Genomic DNA, 18,709 nt, shown 5'->3' with positions numbered 1-18,709 from the left:
ATGACGATTCTAACTCCCCAACTTCTATTTACTTTTTTCCACCGCTCACAAGCAGATACCGGAAGTCCCGCCGCCCGTAACTTCTCTGAGCGCCGATTGGCCAGGCCACGCACGCGGCTTCTGATAGGATGGCTGCAAACAACTACAATTCCCAATAAGCAATGCGCCTCGTTCTTCCCCGGTGCCTCACGAGAGAATGTGTTTTGGCGGTCTGATGGGATCTGTAGTTTTCCCGGAAGGGAGGGCGTCTTCCTACGTCGAGGGCCATTCCTCCCCCAGCGGTCGCAGTGGGAAGCTTGTGCAAAGAAGAAAAAAAAAAAAACCACAAAAAAAACCCTAGCGCCGCAAGTTTCTAATTGGTCGTCTAGCCGGAGTGGGTGAGGAGAGGGAGGAGCGTACTAAGTAGGCTGGGCGGGCTGGGGCGGGTTGTGATGGAGGGCTCAGCGGGCCAATGGCTCGTGGAGGATGGGTGGCGAGCGACCAATCGGGATTCCTAGAAGGCGGAGCATGGGACCTGTGGGCGAGAGCTGGCCGAGGAGGGGGGCGGGGCGGCGGGTCTCTGTGGCAGTGGGTGCTGGAAGCTGTGGCGGCCCTGGAACTGCTTCATCGCCGCGTTTGAACCGGCTCCTCAGCCGGCCTGGAGACACTCCGCCCAGCCTTCCCCGGGTGCTCAGTCCTCCCTGGCCCCCTCCCGGCGGGACCCCCCACCTCTCCACCCCTCCCGCCGTGAGGGGGCGGCCCCCACCCAGTCAGCCAGCGCTCGGCCCCGGGCTCGCGTTGGGGCGGCGGCCTCCCGGGGAGGGAAGGAAGCCGGCGCGGGCCTGAGAGGAGGTGGCGACATCGGTGGTGGGCCAGGCTGGGTCGGCCGGGCCGCGCCTCGGGGCTCTCCTGAGGAGGAGCAGGTGCGTCTCGAACGAGGCAGCCTTCCAGCCCCCACAGCCGCCGGTCCGCCTCAGGGAAAAGGACTCGGAAGCCCACCCCCCGCCCGAGTCCTGACCCTCCACCCCCACCCCATCTCGTGGGCCCTTCCCGCGCCCCCGGGACCCTCGGGCTCGAGGGGCACGGGATCTGGGGGAAGGGACCCGCGGCCCCCTCACCCACGGCTGGTGGAAGGGAAGCTCAGAGGTGGGGTGGGGATGAACAATGAGCTGGGGGGTGGGGGACACAGCTGCGGGAAGATGGGCATGAATTTAAATTATTTATTTTATCGATCGGGGAGGCCAAATCTTAGCAGATCTCGTGTCTTTGGTATTTGAGGACTCCCCCACCCCCCCAAAAAAGAAAAAGCTAAGGAGAGCAAAGACCTGAGACAGGGGGAAGAGGGAACCTTATAAGAGAGTGTAAAGAGGGTGGATAAGACCTGCCTAGTAATGGTTTGGATTGTGGCTTCTCAGATGCTCTAGATTGTTTTTGTTTTGTATAGAGGTATTTAATTTATATATACTTATATGTAGAAAGAGGTATTTAATATATATGTGTATGTATTATATATATTGGCTGCAGTCCTGTTTGAATCATTTCAGGGACAATCCCTTTTTAAGGAGAGGGAGCAGTGAAAGTGAAAACCTGAAATACAGGCTAATAAATTTGTCTGCTTTTCTTGCCCTTCTTGTGGTCACCTTTACCTCCCTCAACTTCACCCTCCTTAGCAAAGAGAACAGCATCTTACAGAGGACTCTCAGGCCATATGTTGGGTTTGGTAAAACATTTGTGGTGCTCCATAAAGAATATTAATAACTTAGTTGGCATCTTCTTTTATGTCAGGATGGAGGAGTGTTTTTACCAGGAAGATCAGTGATGGAAGGTGAACAGGACGGAGAGTTCCTTTTGAGAGGGTGAATCAGTACCTTACTTTCACCCTCCCTCTTCAACAACCACCCCCTCAGGGGATCATCTCTCAGAGATTGGAAGCTGGAACCTGTGGTCTTGTGTCAGTGTGGCTGCATGTTTAGTATGCAGATCCTGCCTCTTCACTAATGAGAGGGAGAATGGGGACCCAGGGCAGCCCTGTGAAGAGCTATGATTATCTGCTCAAATTCCTGCTGGTAGGAGACAGTGATGTTGGAAAGGGAGAAATCCTGGAGAGCCTTCAAGATGGAGCATCTGAATCCCCCTACGCCTACAGCAATGGTAAGGACTTGGGGAAGGGGGAGGATTAGTCAAACTGCACTGCAGTTGTAATTAGGGAGTATAAAAACAGTAAGATAAATTTAGTTTCTGCTCAGGTTACAGCTCCAGATCTTTGTTGCTTATATATGTTTAAACTACTCGATCTTGGCTTAGATTTTTGTTTTGTAGCCATCCAGGAAGCTGCTTCAGCTATCAGGGACTGAAATTAGCGTGTCTTCCTGAATTTTTTTTAAAACCCTTTCTTTCCTAAGGATCAGTTCAAAAGTACATTCTGATCCAAACTTTGTATCTTAAGCCAGTCCTTAAGCATTAGGCTTGGTACACAGTAGGTGTTTAATGTATATTAAATTTAATTACAACCTTGCCTTCATCCCAGACACTATGTATCTGTGCCCCACAATAGACTTTCAATTCAGGAAAATTACCTTTTATGTTAGTGTTGTCTACTCCAGATATGCCAGTAAGGGATGTAATCTGGGAATCAATAACACCATTTGGTTCCAGCTGTGTACCAGAAGACTTTGGGACACCTTGTATAATCAGTCCTCTAAAAGTAGGTCCCATCCAAAGCTATTATGACTTTTCTTTAGTACATTAGTACGAGCTTTATCTGCCTGCCTCCTTCGAAATCAAGCTGTATAATGGAAACTGTGACAGACCATTTACTATAGCTTTGAAGACTATAATTAAGAGCTGATAATTGGTACTGCCTTTTTCCTTCATCCCTTCACTGTAGTTAAAATGTAACACTGTCAAGAAGGGTGTGGGATCTATGACAATTTGCAATCTGTTCCATCTTTTGTCATTTTAAAGGTCTCAAGCGTTGAAGAGAGGTTGAATACAGCTAGAGCTTAGAGCAAACTGCATTTTTGAATCCCTTTGAATTTGAGTCCCTTTCAAGTATTCAGTAATATGGAGGTATATATTTTGCTTGAAATATTCTTTTGGGTAGCAGAGGGTAGATTTTAAAGTCCCCCATTAAACACCTCTACTGAACTGCCCAGTGGACTTCTAGATTCTACAAAGATGGGCTGAAGGGACTTAAGAAAAAAAGGAGAATGATTAGAAGGATGTTAAGGGGTGTGAGTGTGTCAGGTGGAATTTCGTCTTGTGTCAGTCATCTGATCGTGGCCCAGGTTCTATGGGAGTCCTATTGTCAGTCCATTACTTAGGGTCATATGACATGGTTGTGGCAGGGTGTAGATCTAGTAGTCAGCGTGTTATTGTTGGGTGTGTTTTTGATACAGAAGACAGATGGATACAGGCAAACTGTTCCCATCAGGTGTGAAAATACTTAGTGTTCAGGAAATCAGCCTGCTGTGCCTTGAGTAAAATGCTTCCTATCTTTAGCATTTTTTTTTAGACGATCTCAGGGCTAGGAAATGTTTGAAATGAAATATGGCCTGGTGGAAAGAACATAGGATTTGAAATCAGAGGACATGGATTAGAATTTTGATTTTACTGGATATGGGTAAGTTACTTAATGTCTTGTGGCTTCATTTTCCCTGTTTATAAAATGAGGAGTTCTGACTACATACTTCAAGTCCCTTCCAGCCCTAAATTTTATAAATGAATAAATTCATTAATTCAGTCACTGCTTGTCCTCCCTCTTAATTTAAGTATTTAAAAATACTCAGTGAAACCTAGTTAATATCTTCAGTGAAACACAGAATAACCAGTAACACCTGGAATGGGTACATTATCCCAATGACGCTGCAATTATGTTGACTTAGCTTCTAAGTTAGTATTGAATCTTCCCAAACACAGGTTTTTTGTGTGTTCTAAAAATCGTTTTATTGAAAAAAATTTTACTTTTTCCAATATACCTTTTTTCTTATTTTGTTTCTTAGGGGTTTGTGGTTTGGTTTTTTTTTTTGTTAGTCTTTATGAGCATTTATAGCATTGGCAATTTGCTAATTTGTTGGCCTTCAAATAACAGATTATATTGCCTGCTGCTTCTTCATCTCTAAAATTTTAATAGTCATCAAGGCTTTGGGTTTGACTGTACTGGAGCTAAATATCTGTCTTCCTGCTATAAGTTCAATAGGGGACTGAAGCAACAGATTTCCTTTGAAGAGTCTACAGAAAATGTATTCTTAAACCTAACCTGGAGGAAACAATTTGGAGGATAAGAAGGGAAATAATTTTTTTTTCTGATTTAATCAGCTTAAGTTTTTTGGTTTTTTAGGTGAGAGGAAGAAGTATTAGGACTACTGAGAAGTTCCTCAGAAAACTTAGGAGAGTCCCAGTTGGGATCCTTAGTTTATGAAATTAACTGCTGATTAATTAAAATGTAAATTTATGATATGCCCTTCATGTTCAAAGGTGATGCTGCTGATTCAGACAGTAGGATTTATGCTTTGAGTGTTTTTCCCAGTAGTGGCCTATGAAGTAAATGATTTTTTTCACTTATAGGACAGGGGTCCAGGGTTTTCTTTCTGGCCATGGAATAGAGATAATAGAAACTTAGCAGTATTAGAAACCTGAGAGCTCATCATACATTGCAACCTGAGCATGTATCTTCCCTGCAGCATATTGTTTTTCTCTTTTATTTATTCTTTTAGGAATAAGACCCTCAATCTTAACTTTATTGACACCGTACTTTAGCTATAGAGCTAACTAGAAGGGACAGAATTTACAGTCTGTAGCCAGTAAGTTTTTTGAACCCTTTGACTCATTCAGCCTTCCTCATTTGTCTTTTTTTTGTTTACATTGTAAGCCCAATTACCACACTTCCTATGAAACCCTAAACTGAAATGTGGAAAGGATCTTGTGTAAAAATTTACAGATCTGCCCAAAATAATGGTAAAGAACAAAAAAAGAGTCAATGTTTTCGATATTTTCCAACAGGAAAGTTGCCTATATTGGAAAAGGTAAAAAGAGCCTGCAGTGTTGCAACAAATTGATGAGTATTTTGTGGACAGGTAGCATATGCCATTCTTTAATGTTGGTCTCTTTGTTGGCACATAGCAGAAAAGACAGATATAAAATGTCATAGAGACAGGTCTTCCCTTATACTGTGGGCTCCACGAGCTCAATTAAAAGGTATAGTGTGGAGCAACTATTGCTGCTGTTGCCACTGGAAAAATAGAAGACCTAGGTTAACTGTATTCCAGTTATTTATAAGGATGTCTGCTTTGTATTTTGTTACCTTTTAATTGTCTGTCTGGAAGCATGGGAACAGTCTAATTCTCAGGGTTCCACCCAAGATGACTGGCAGCCTTTGAGGGAGGTTTGCCATACTGGTGTGAGTATAGGCCACACCTTTTCTTCAAATTAGGCTTGTAGAAAACCTGAGAGCCACTTATACTTGATATTTTTCTGTGTATGTGTAGTCTTTCAAAGATATTCTGTGTAGCGGTATGGTCTATATTAAGGCATGGCTTATATTTGGATCAATACAGTATTTTCCAGGAAGCCTTATTTTCTTGTTACCTTTTTAAGAGGTCCTTGTTTATGTTGCTTTCTCTCCTTTGTCCATTGGCTGAAAAACTAAGTGGGTTGAGAGTTTGTTCCGTATTATGCTGTATTTCTTTTCCCTTGTTGATTGAAGAGAGTACATATGTTGTAGTGGTAAAATTGTCTAATACTCATAAATAATATGTGACCCTCAACAAGTCACTTAAATCTCTCTAAGCTTCAGTCTTATTATGTGTAAAATGTAATAATGCATTTGATAGAATCACAACAAGATCGTTTTGAGGCTGAAATGAAATTATGTATTTGCATGATTTTTTTTTTTTGCTTTTTGGTGAGGCAATCAGGGTTAAGTGACTTGCCCAGGGTCACATAGCTACAAGTGTCAAGTGTCTGAGGCCAGATTTGAACTCAGGTCCTCCTGACTCCAAGGTTGGAGCCTTATCCACTGCTCCACCTAGCTGCCCCTATTTGTATGATTTTTAAACTTTAAAGCGTTATACTGGGAATCCTAAAAGTCTTAGTGTCGTATTAAACTATTAAAGCTCAATACTGTACTAAGATTTTTGGGACATTCCATGTTGACTGTCAACTTATTGTTATAGATTTGTGAACTAAATTTCTCTCAATTTGAGACTTTAAGTATCTTTATATATATTGTAGTGTGTTGTATTGTCTTAGGAGAACTTAGGAAGTAGTAGAAAATTCTGGAGAAAAGAACTTGAAGTTCCTGCTAAAGAATATCCAGCTTCAAAGTTTTATTCTATGCCCTCAAACACCTGTTATTTCTTTAGTATTGCCGTAACTACCTCACTGCTGCCACCATGCTATCAGAACAGTTAAGAGTAAGCAGGGCAAGAAAGTTCAGAATACTTTTCTAGGTTTTTTCTTTTGGTGTGTAAACATACACTGTGCCCTCCCACCCAGGGAGCAAAAGGCAACCAGGAAGGTTCTTGACTTCTCTGAAAGGTGTGGCAAACACAGTTAAGTACTGCTCTTGAAACCAGTCCTTTTTCTTTTATTGCAGGCAGATAACTTTTATAAATTGAACCTCGTCTAGCTTGTTCATTCAGACAGGTAGGGCATGCAAGCATGTTTTGATCTCTCCTATTTCACAAATGCATGAGTCACTTTGATCATCCTCTTTAGAACCTGAAGCAATGATGTGCAAATAGGGGTCTGATATTTAGGTAAGGTTGTAGAATAAAGTTTTTCTTGGGAACTACCTGTAAAATGACATAGTAGAAGGAAACTGGGGGAGCCAGCTCTGCCCGAATACCTTCAACAGAATATAGTAACTATTTGTTCCAGTTCTCTACCACTGCACACATACCCTGAAAGAAAAGAAAAAAATTTTGAAAACTCTCCTGTTGCAGTTTCTGCCTGTGGAGCCAGGCTACTCCAGAGTCCCAGAGCCTGCATGACCTTGCCACCTGTAGCCCTGGTGCTGAAAGGAGGTGAATGACGTGTCCAGGGTCACAAACTGTTAGTGCGTGTCTCAAATGAGATTAAAACTCAGGTCATCCAGACTCCATTGCACCACCTCACTGCTTGTGAATCCGCCCTACCAATCTGAGTCAGAAGGAATCTCTGGCTTCAGCCCTACTATAGAGTCTGACCAAAATTCCTGGAAATCTCTTGTCCACCCTTCTGTAGCTTTTCCACCTTATACTCAATCAGAGCTGTTAGGTAACTAGAGTAAGGTAAAAAAAAAAGATGTTAGGTAATTCTTTTATTACTTCTTCCACTACAAGTTGAAGTACTGATAATCAGGATAGTACAGTAGGAAGAGCTCTGGCTCTAGAATCAGGATCTGGATTAAAATCTTACCTCTGATACTGTTTTGTGTTATACTCAGATCATTCCCTAATATAAAAATATCTCATTGGTACAAATTCATGTTTTCAAAATGTGAATTTAATTTCATTAAAAGCAAGAACTTTTTAATGGCTGATAAAATTGATAAACTAATAGAAAGTTTAAACAAGGAGAGAGATGGCAAAATAATAAAATTAAATGAAAAAGAGAAAATTAAACTTAAACAGGGAATACTACATATAGTGATATACTAGTTGAAAAAATATAAATTTTAAATAAACTAAGAACAGAAAGTTAATAGTTTAAAAGTCCAGTCTTGGGAAGAAGAAATAAAACTCATCAATGAGTTTACTTCACACAAAAATAAATCTGCCTATTTCAGGATTATAGATGAATTCTTTCAAAACTTCCAAAAGCAAGTAATCTTTAGAGTCCTCTTATTGTTTTTGAATAGAGAGAAATGTGGAACAGTCTCCCATACCTTCTGTGAGGAAAATATAATGTTCCTTTTAAAGCCTTAGCAAAGATAGCACTTTAAAAAAAATTACAAATTTCCCTAATGATTTTTTGACTGGACCTATGATTTCTTTAGTGTGAGGAGCTTCTGGTGTGGAAACTCCTCCCATGAGTAAAGATCTTCAAATCCTTTGTGATTTATAGTCTTAGAGAGTTATCTTGGGTGCACTGAGAGGTTAATTGACTTACCTATGATGACATGGTTATGTTTGCATCTTGGGCAAGACTTGAACCCAGGTGTTTCTGATTCCAAGGCTAATTAGCTCTTCAGTATGCTATACTGATGCCTTTTAGTGAATGGGAAAATGCTAAATGCAACATTATCTCACAGCATACAGCTATGCATGGAAAAATTTTTTATTGTAACCAAGACTTGTGTGAGTTTTGTTCAGTATCAGAAAAACTACTAATATAATACAACATAAACAAAGCTGTTCAAACCAGTAGGTGTAGAAAAGGCCATTGATAAAATCCAAAGTGCAGTCATAGTTTCAGAGCTATCATGATATTGCCATTGACAAACATTAGAAATATTCCTACTGAAAACAAGGGTGCCCATTTTTACCATTTCTCTTTCACATCATGTTAGAAATTTTAGTGATTTTAAGACAGAAAGATGGCATAAAAATTTGCAGTTTCATGATACAAAATTAATCTATAAATATCAGTCTTATTTACTAGAAATAAAGATCAAAAGAACTTCGTAAAAAAACCTCATTTATGATAGTAAAAGACATAAACATTTGTGACTTAATCTACTTGTAAATACACATCACCTGTATAAAGTTCCATAAAATCATAGTGACTGAAACAAAGGATGACTTAAATAATTGTAGAGCCATTTATTCATGAATAAAGAAAACTGAAAAATTTTACTGAAAAATTATTATATTTTATGATTTGAAATTTTATTTAAATACAAATAGTTATTTAAATACAAATACAGCATGTTTAGTTATATTGATATTTCACAGTTTTTCATTATTTTGATTTTTTTAAACATTTTCTTTAAAGTTTTTAAGTTCCAAATTCTATCTCTCCCTTTCCTCTTTTATCCTCCCCCCCCAATATGGTAAGTAATGGGATATAGGTTATACATGTGCAATTATGTAAAACATTTCCATATTAGTCATTTTGTACAAGAAGACTAAAATGAAAGAGTGAAAAATAGCATGCTTTAGTCTATATTCAGACTATATTAGTTCTTTCTGTGGAGGCGGATAGTATGCTTCGTCATGAGTCCTTTGGCATTGCCATTCACAGTTCTTCAGCAAACAATATTGCTGTTACTGTGTACAATGTTCTTCTGGTTCTGTCACTTCACTATGCATCAGTTCATGTAATCCAGGTTTTTCTGAAATCATCCTGCTTGTCATTTCTTACAGCATAATAATATTCTATTACAGTCATATACCACAGCTTATTTAGCCTTTCCCCAAATGAAGGGCATCTCTTTGAGTTCCAATTTTTTTTTTCTTTTTGATGAGGCAGTTGGGGTTAAGTGAATTGCCCAAGGTCACACAGCTAATCAGTGTCAAATGTCTGAGGCTGGATTTGAACTCAGGTCCTCCTGTCTCCAAGGCCAGAGCTCTATCCACTGTGCCACCTAGCTGTCCCTGATTCCTAATTCTTAGCCACCACAAAAAGAGCTGCTATAAATATTTTTGTACAACTAGGTCCTTTTCCCTTTTTGGGGATGCCTTTGGGATATAGACCTAGCAGTGTTATTGCTGGATCAAAGGGTATTGCAGTTTTATATCCCTTTGAGAATAGCTCCAAATTGTTCTGCAGAATGGTTGGATCAGTTCACAACTCCATCAGCAGTGTGTTAGTGTCCTAGTTTTCCCACATTCTGTCCAACATCCAACATTTTCCTTTTTTGTCATATTAGCCACTCTGATAGGTGTGAGGTGGCACCTCAGAGTTGTTTTAATTTGCATTTCTCTAATCAGTAGTAATTTAGAGCATTTTTTCATATGATTATAAATAGCTTTGATTTCTTTGTATAAAAACTGCCTGTTCATATCCTTTGACTATTTATCAATTGGGGAATGACTTGAATGTTTTTTTAAATTTGACTCAGTTCTTTATGCATTTGGGAAATGGAGTCTTTATCAGAGATAACTTGTTGCAAAAAAATTTTCCCCCAGTTTTCTGCTTTCTTTATCATTTTGGTTGCATTAGTTTTGTTTGTGCAAAAATTTTTTAATTTTAGTCAAAAGATGACAGAGTGAAAGCAGTGACTTGCTTGAGCTCTTCCCCAAACCCCTCCAAATACCCATAAAAAAAGGCTCTAGACATATTATAAAGCAGCAGAACCCACAAAAAGATAGAGTAAAACAAATTTCCAGCCCAAGGCAGCCTGGATGGTTGATCGGAAAGGCATATCTCACCAGGCAGGTAGAGGAGCACAGTTTGGCATGGGCGCGCAGGCCGCAGCAAACCTGGAGCAGGCCTCAGAGGACTGAATCACAGGCAGCTGTGGCAGTTTCCAGACTCCTCAATCCACCAACGCCAAAGACAGCTTAGAAGGTCAGTGAGAAAAGTCTGCTTTTTTGGTGAGAGAAGAGCTAGGTCAGAGCCAGTTCCAGAGTGCAGAGTGTGGGCGCCGGGGCAGTGGCTGCATCGTGAGCTTCCGGCCCACTGACTGAGAGGGAATCAAGTGGCTGATCAGAGGGGGACTGCAGGGATCTCTTTGCCAGTGCTGAGGCAGGAATCTCTTGCTTTACCCATGGTTGGATCTGGGTCACAGTTCTGGGTGGTGGTCGTGGGGTGAGGAGGAGTGCTGGCGCGGTGGAGCTTGTAGTGGTGGTGAAGAGGAAACCCTCCTCACAGTTCCAAGAGAGAAAAGACTGCTTGTGGCCCATCACTCAGAGACCAGAGCACAGACCAGGAAAAGAGTAAACACCTCGACCCTTATCATACCACCTTGGAAGAACTGAAAATTTACAGGTCCCTAGAAGTATCTCTGAAAACAGCTATACAAACCCCCAAAGCTTGGGGCAGTACATTCTTCACATTGGAAGCAGACTTTTTACCTTAACAAAGAGTTTAAAACTCAAGTAGTTGGCTGGGATCATGAGCAAACCTCACAAAAAGAGACTATATTATCTTATTTTGGTGACAAAGAAGATCAAAACATACAACCAGAAGAAGACAACAAAGTCAAAGCTCCCACATCCAAAGCCTCCAAGAAAAATATGAGTCCGTTCCAGGCCTTGGATGAGCTCAAAAAGGATTTTGAGAAGCAAGTAAAAGAAGTAGAGTTAAAACTGGGAAGAGAAATGAGAGTGATGTAAGAAAATCATGAAAAACACAAGTCAACAGCTTGCTAAAGGAGACCCAAAATAATACTGAAGAAAAGAACACCAAATGGCAAAAGAGGTCCAAAAAACCAATGAGGAGAAGAATGCCCTAAAAAGCAAAATTGGCCAAATGGAAAAGACAGTCCAAAAACTTACTGAAGAAAATACTTCCTTAAAAATTAGAATAGAGCAATTGGAAGCTAGTGACTTCATGAGAAATCATGACACAGTACAACAAATCCAAAAGAATGAAAAATTAGAAAACAGTGTGAAATATCTCATTGGAAGAACAACTGACCTGGAAAATAGATCAGGAGAGAGAATTTAAAAATTATTGTTGGACTATCTGAAAGCCATGATCAAAAAAAGAGCCTAGACATCATCTTTCAAGAAATTATCAAGGAAAACTACCCTGATAATTTAGAACCAGAGGGCAAAATAGAAATTGAAAGAATCCACCGATCTCCTCCTGAAAGAGATCCCCAAAGGAAAACTCCTAGGAATATTGTAGCCAAATTCCAGAGTTCCCAGGTCAAGGAGAAAATATTACAAGCAGCCAGAAAGAAACAATTCAAGTATGGTGGAAACACAATCAGGATAACACAAGATTTAGCAGCTTCTACATTAAGGGACCACAGGGCATGGAATATAATATTCTGGAGGGCAAAGGAGATAGGATTACAACCAAGAATCACCTACCCAGCAAAACTGAGTATAATCCTTCAGGGGAAAAAATGGTCATTCAGTGAAATAGAGGACTTTCAAGCATTCTTGATGAAAAGACCAGAGCTGAATAGAAAATTTGACTTTCAAATACAAGACTCAAGTGGAACATGAAGAGGTAAACAGGAAAGAGAAATCATAAGAGACTTATTAAGATTGAACTGTTTACATTCCTGCATGGAAAGATGATATTTATAATTCATGAGACCTTTGTCAGTATTAGGGTAGTGGGAGGGGAAAAATTATATGTATGTATAGATAGATAGACAGATAGATGGCACAGGGTGAGTTGAAGATGAAGGGGTTATATCTGGAGAATAAAATTAAGGGGTGAGAGGATTATACTAGGAGAAGGAGAAAGGGAGAGGTAGAATGGGGTACATTATCTCGCACAAGCCAGACAAGAAAAGGTTCTTACAGTGGAGGGGAAACAGGGGAAGGTGAGGGGAAATGAGGGAATCTTATTCTCATAGGATTTGGCTTAAGGAGGGAATAACATACACACTCAATTGGGTATGGAAATCTGTCTTACCCTACAGGAAAATAGGGGGGAAGGGGACAAGAGAGCAGGGGGATGATAGAGAGAAGGGCAGATTGGGAAAGGGGTAATCAGAAGGAAGTACTTCTGAGGAGGGACAGGGTCAAAAGAAAGAATAGAATAAATGGGGGGGCAGGATAGGATTAAGGGAAATAGAGTTAGTTTTTCACAACATGTCTATTATGGAAGTGTTTTGTATAACTGCACATGTATGGCCTGTATTGACTTGCTTGCCTTTTCAATGAGGGTGGGTAGGGGGAGGAAGGGACAAAATTTGGAACCCAAAGTTTTAAAAACACATGTTTAAAAAAAATGTTTCCACATGCAACTGGGAAATAAGAAATACAGGAAATGAGGTACAGAAATCTATCCTGCCCTACAGGAAAATAGAAGGGGAAGGGGATAAGAGAAGGGGGAGGGAAGATAGAAGGGAGGGCAGACTACAGGAAGGAGTATTCAGAATGCATGCCATCTTGGGGTGGGGGGAAGGGCAAGATGGGGTGAAAATTTGGAATTCAAAATCTTGTGGAAGTAGATGTTGAAAACTAAAATAAATTTATATTTAAAAAAATTTTAATTTTATATAATCAAAGTTATGTGTTTTACATTTTATAGTGCTCTCTATATTTTCTTTGGTCCTAAATTCTTCCCTTATCCACAAATCTGACAGATAAACTATTCCATGATCTTTTAATTTGCTTATGGTATCACCCTTTATGTGTAAATCATGTACCTATTTTGACTTTTTTTTGGTATACAGTGTGAGATGTTGGTCTGTACCTAGTTTCTGCCCTCCTGGTTTCCGATTTTCCCATCAGTTCTTGTCAAATAATGAGTTTTTGTTCCAAAAGCTTGGATCTTTGGGTTTATCATATATTAGATTACTACCATCACTTACTGTAATGTAATTTGTACCTCTGATTCCACTGATTTACCACTTCATTTCTTAGCCACTACCAGATTGTTTAGATTTTGACTAGACCACTCTCTTTTGCATTTTTTTCATCGATTCCCTTGATATCCTTGAGCTTTTGTTCTTCCAGATGAATTTTGTTATTTTTTCTAGTTCTGTAAAATAATTTTTCGACAGTTTGGTATGGCACTGAATAGATTAGCTCAGCCTGCCCATGGGCAATTAATATTTTTGTGATTGTTCAGATCTGACTTTATTTGTGTGAAAAGTGTTTTATATTTGTATTCATGTAGTTCCTGGGTTTGTCTTGGTAGGTAGACTCCCAAATATTTTATATAGTTATTTTTTATGGAAATTTCTCTTTCTGTCTCTTGCTGCTGGGCATTGTTGGTAATGTATAGAAATGTTGATGATTTATGTGGGTTTATTTTGTATCCTGCAACTTTGCTAGTTAATTTCAAGTAGTTTTTTAGTTGATTCTCTAGGATTTTCTCAGTATAACATCATTATCTTCAAAGAGTGATAGTTTTGTTTCATCATTGCCTAATTCCTTTAATTTCTTTTTCTTCTATTTTTGCTATAGCTAAGGTTTCTAGTACAATATAAAATAATTGAAGTGATAATGGGCATCCTTGCTTCACCCCTGATTGTCTTGGGAAGGTCTTCTAGCTTATCTCCATTATAGATAGTACTTTCTAATGGTTTTAGATAAATGTTACATATCATTTTAAGGTAAGGTCCATTTATTCCTATGCATTCTAGTGTTTTTAGTAGAAATGGGTGCTGTATTTTGTCAAAGCTTTTTCTTTTTCTTGGTGAGGTAATTGGGGTTAAGTGACTTGCCCAGAGTCACACAGCTAGTAAGTGTCAAGTGTCTGAGGCCGGATTTGAATTCAGGTCCTCCTGACTCCAAGGCTGGAGCTTTATCTACTGCGCCACCTAGCTGCCCCTTCAAAGGCTTTTTCTGCATCTCTTGAGAATCTATCATCATTTTTAATTTTGTGTCAATGAATCAGTAGTCTTTTAAAAAAATTTTATTGCTTCTTTCTGTTCCTTTTTTTAAAATTTTATTTAGTATTTTATTTTTCCCTAGTTACATGTAAAAACATTTTTTAACATTTGGTTTTAAAACTTTGATATCCAAATTCTCTGCCTTCTCTCCCCACCTTGCATTGAAAAGGCAATTTAATAATAGGTTATATGTGTGTAGTCATGTAAAACATTTCCATAATAGTCATGTTGTGAAAGAAAACATAGACCAAAACCCAAACAAACAAAACCTCAAGAAAAAGAAAGTAAAAAAGTATGCTTTAATCTGTAGCATACATCAAGTTTTCTCTTTGGGGATGGATAGCATTTTTTGTCATAAGTCCTTCAGAGTTGTCTTGGATCATTGGATTCCTGAGAATAGCTAAGTCATTCACAGTTGATCATCTTACAATATTGCTGTTACTTTGTACATAGTACATTTCACTTTGCATCAGCTGGTGCAAATCTCTCTAGGCTTTTCTGAGAGCATCCTGCTCATCATTTCCCATAGCAAAATAATATTCTATCACAGTCACATGACATAACTTGTTCAGCCATTCCCCAAATGATGGGCATCCCCTCAATTCTTTGCCACAAGAAAAGAGATGCTCTAAATAGGTCCTTTTCCTTTTCCTTTTTTTTTAAATTTCTTGGGATACAGACCTAGTAGTTGTGTTGATAGGTCAAAGGGTAGGCTTGGTTTTATACCCCCTTGGGCATAGTTCTGAATTGCTCTACAGAATGATTGAATCGTTTCACAACTCCAGCAACAGTGCATTAGTGCCCTGTTTTCCCCACATCTCCTCCACCGTTTGTCATTTTCCTTTTCTGTCCTATTAGCCAATCTAATAGGCATGAGGTAGTACCTCAGAATTATTTTAATTTGCATTTCTCCAATCTATAGTGAGTTAAAGCATTTTTTCATATGGCTATAGATAGCTTTGGTTACTTCATCTGAAAACTGTTAATGTATTTTGATCATTTATCAGTTGGGGAATGGCTCTTTTATAAATTTGACTTGATTCTCTATATGTTTAAGAAATCAATAGTCTTGATAAATGCTTTATTTTTAGATTTCTATGGTCATTTGCCACATTTTAATCTTTTTAATTCATGTATTTCTCTTGTGATCGTTCTCCTTCTAAATACAGAATAGTGACTTGTGACTTGTGAGGCAGCTAGGTGGCACAGTGGCTAGAGCACTGGGCCTGGAGTCAGGAAGACTAGTTCCAATGCAGTCTCACGCTTACTAGCAGTGTGGCCCTGGGCAAATCAAATAACCTCTATTTGCCTCAGTATCCTCAACACCTACCTCCCAGGACTGTTGTAAGGATCAAATGAGATACTAATTGTAAAGTACTTAGCACAGTGCCTAGCACATAGTATAAGTGCTGTGTTAGCTATTGATGATGATGATGATGATGATGATGATGATTGAGAAAGAGTCTACTTTACTTTCTTCTTGACTAGAGTAATAGATGGCTTTCTAGCACTCAGACTCTGGATTGGGTTAAAACATAGGAATCTTACTGGATAAATAAGAACACTGCCTCCAAGATCCTATCTGAAACCTATAGTGAGGTTGGAGGGTAGGAAAGGAAGAATTGGCCAAAGGCACAGTGCTCGACACATAGTAAGTTCTTGATAAATGCTTGTTTGTTTGCCTCTTTTTCATTACTTATGCATTCTTCTCTGGACAAAGTTGAGTGTTTAAGGACAAATTCTAATTTTTACAAAAATAGTGTTGATCAGATGTTTGATTCTCAAGTATTTATGTAGCAGATATGGTTCTTTCTTTTTATTAATTTATTTTGATTTATCAACAATCGCTTCCATATGCTTTGAGTTTAAAATTTTTCTCCCCCTTCCTCCCCACCACTCTCCCCAAGATGGCATACAATCTGATATAGGCTATACATATACTTTCCTATTAAACATGTTTTCACATTAGTGATGTTGTAAGTAAGAATTAGAACCAATAGGAGGAACCATCAGAAAGAGGAAACAAAACAAAACAGAAGAAAAAAATAGTAAATAGTATGCTTCGATCTGCATTCAAATTCTGTAGTTCTTTCTTTGGATATGGATAGCATTTTCCATCGTGAGTCTTTTGGAGTTGTCTTAGATCCTTGTATTGTTGAGAAGAGCCTAGTCTATCAAAGGCAATCATTACACAATGTGGCTGTTACAGTGTACAATGTTCTCCTGGTTCTGCTCATTTCACTCAGCATTTTTACAGCTTTTTGTGCTTTTTTTGGATAAGGCAGTCAAGGTTAAGTGACTTGCCCAGGGTCACACATCTGGTAAGTGTCAAGTGTCTGAGGCTGGATTTGAACTCAGTTTCTCCTGACTCCAAGGGCAGAGCTCTATCCACTGTGCTACCTGGCTGCCCCAGTATTGTCTAGATTCTTAAGGAATATGAGCAGTGGCTAGATTTTAAGAATCTGAGCCTACTTTTTAAATTTTTTGCTGCTTCCTTAATCCTTTTTTCTCCCCTGCTCCTTTCTTAGAAGCACAATAGTGAAATGGGAAGAACATTGACCTGGAAATAAGAGGCTTGAATTCTAGTAATTAGTTGTGGCCATTAGCAAGTTATTTTAACCTCTGAGCCTCGGTTTCTGCATCTGCAAAATTAAGGTAGTGGGACTAGATCTCTACAATTCCTTATAGCTCTAAAAGCTTAATTGACCCTATCCCACTCCCCTGAACGGTTGTTCCAAAACTTTTAATTACTCAAGCCCCCAGTGCTCCTCCAAGATGTATTCACCTGGGGTGGATAGGTGGTGCAGTGGATAGAGCACTGGCCCTGGACTCAGGAGGACCTGAGTTCAAATCCAGCCTCAGACACATAACACTCACTAGCTGCTTGACTCTGGGCAAGTCACTTAACCCCAACTGCCTCACCAAAAAACAAAAAAAACAAACGATGTTTTCACCTCCTACATGACTGAAAAATAGAGGTCGTCCATCATGAGATTTCTGTTCTGTTCCACTTGATGTCTCACAACCCCTATATGTCTTTATCCATATACTCTCCTCCTTTTATTACTGAGGAAGAGTTCATCATTTCTCACCCCCTCTCTTATCTTTATTCTTTCACTAATTCCTACAGACATGTTCAGATTGATTGAGCTTTTAAAAACCTTCACTTGACCCTGAAAATTCCCTCAAGCTATTCTGTTCACTGCCAAACTCTCTGACTCTACTTTCTCACTTTCCAGTAACTTTTTAGTTTCTTGCATTCTGGCTTCTGATGTGATTCTCTTAATTACTAGATCCAACAACCTTTTCTCAGGTTCTGTTAATTAAGAGGGCATTGGTAATTTTGGAGAGAGCAGTTTCCATTGAATGGAGGGTCAGGGAATGGTTGATTCTATGCCTAAGCAGTTTTTTAAGAAGATGAATTAGAAAGGGGAGAGAATGATGACAAAGAGTATAATAGTTAGATCATTACAGTAGCCTAGATGACAGGTTGTAAGGGCTTGAATTAGGGTAGTAATGATGTTAGTGTTGAGAAGGAGATGGATATAATAAGTGTTGTGGAAATAGAAGCGTAATGACTTGGCAACTGTTTGGGATGGCGGATGGGGGGCAAAAGAGGCAGAAGAGGCAAAGATGGCTCCCAGATTATGAACGTGAATCAGTCATCTTCAAAGGAACCTGAGTAATAAGTGTCACTTTCGAAAGCAGTAGGTAAATTTGGAGGAAAAGGAAAGGCTTGGGGTGGAGGGAATCGAGGGGATATAAATTCAGTTTTGGACATGCTCAGTTTCTGGTGCCAATGGGGAATCCAAGTGAAAATGCCCCACGGATATTTCAAGGTACAGAACTAGAGTTGAGGAGAGGGATATAGACTTCAGAAGTGATAATTGAACTGAAAGAAATGAGTGAAATCACAAATGGAGATGTAGACAGCCTCATGACTAAATTGGTCTTGAAAATTCAATTCTAAGCTGAAAACTGAAAACATGATTAGATTTTCACAGAGAAGGTATTAAATCTTTTCCTGCTGCCAAAAATGGAGTTTGCAGAAAGATGACAGACACCACTTCACTCCAGGGCCAGAGCATGACCATCTTTTTTGTTTTTCCATCTTTTCAGAACAGCCTTCTTTTTACAGCTTCTACTTCCCAGTGGAATCAAATTGTTATGCAGGAAAATGGATTTCTCATAGTTACAGCTCCGTATTACTAAGATGTTGACTAGTGGAGAACAGTGTTATTACTCTTCAAAAGATAAAAGAAATTTCCTCTTTATTTAATTCCCTTTTTCTCCAATATTGCCTTTTTTGTACTCACTGCAAAACCATTTTTAAAGGTG

The 18,709-nt window shown here is 39.3% G+C and overlaps 1 protein-coding gene across 2 annotated transcripts in view; it reads left to right on the top strand.

The window, feature by feature from the left end:
• The first annotated feature begins 245 nt into the window (after positions 1 to 245).
• Positions 246 to 18,709, top strand: part of RAB40C (RAB40C, member RAS oncogene family) — a 72,336-nt gene continuing 53,872 nt past the window's right edge. Inside the window, exons 1-2 of one of the 2 annotated variants that reach the window (XM_021006785.2) lie at positions 246 to 377; positions 1,765 to 2,130. In XM_021006785.2, coding sequence (XP_020862444.1) covers positions 1,977 to 2,130 — 154 coding nt within the window. In that variant the 5' untranslated portion in view covers positions 246 to 377; positions 1,765 to 1,976. Of the gene's footprint in view, positions 378 to 533; positions 903 to 1,764; positions 2,131 to 18,709 lie in introns of those variants that run through there. The other variant, XM_021006784.2, reaches the window with a different exon arrangement.

This window comes from Phascolarctos cinereus, unplaced genomic scaffold (genome assembly GCF_003287225.1).
Source record: "Phascolarctos cinereus isolate Bilbo 61053 unplaced genomic scaffold, phaCin_HiC Scaffold_4;HRSCAF=312, whole genome shotgun sequence".
Lineage (NCBI taxonomy): Eukaryota > Metazoa > Chordata > Mammalia > Diprotodontia > Phascolarctidae > Phascolarctos > Phascolarctos cinereus.
Note: the sequence above shows the minus strand (reverse complement) of the source record. Positions and strands in the feature narration are given on the sequence as shown.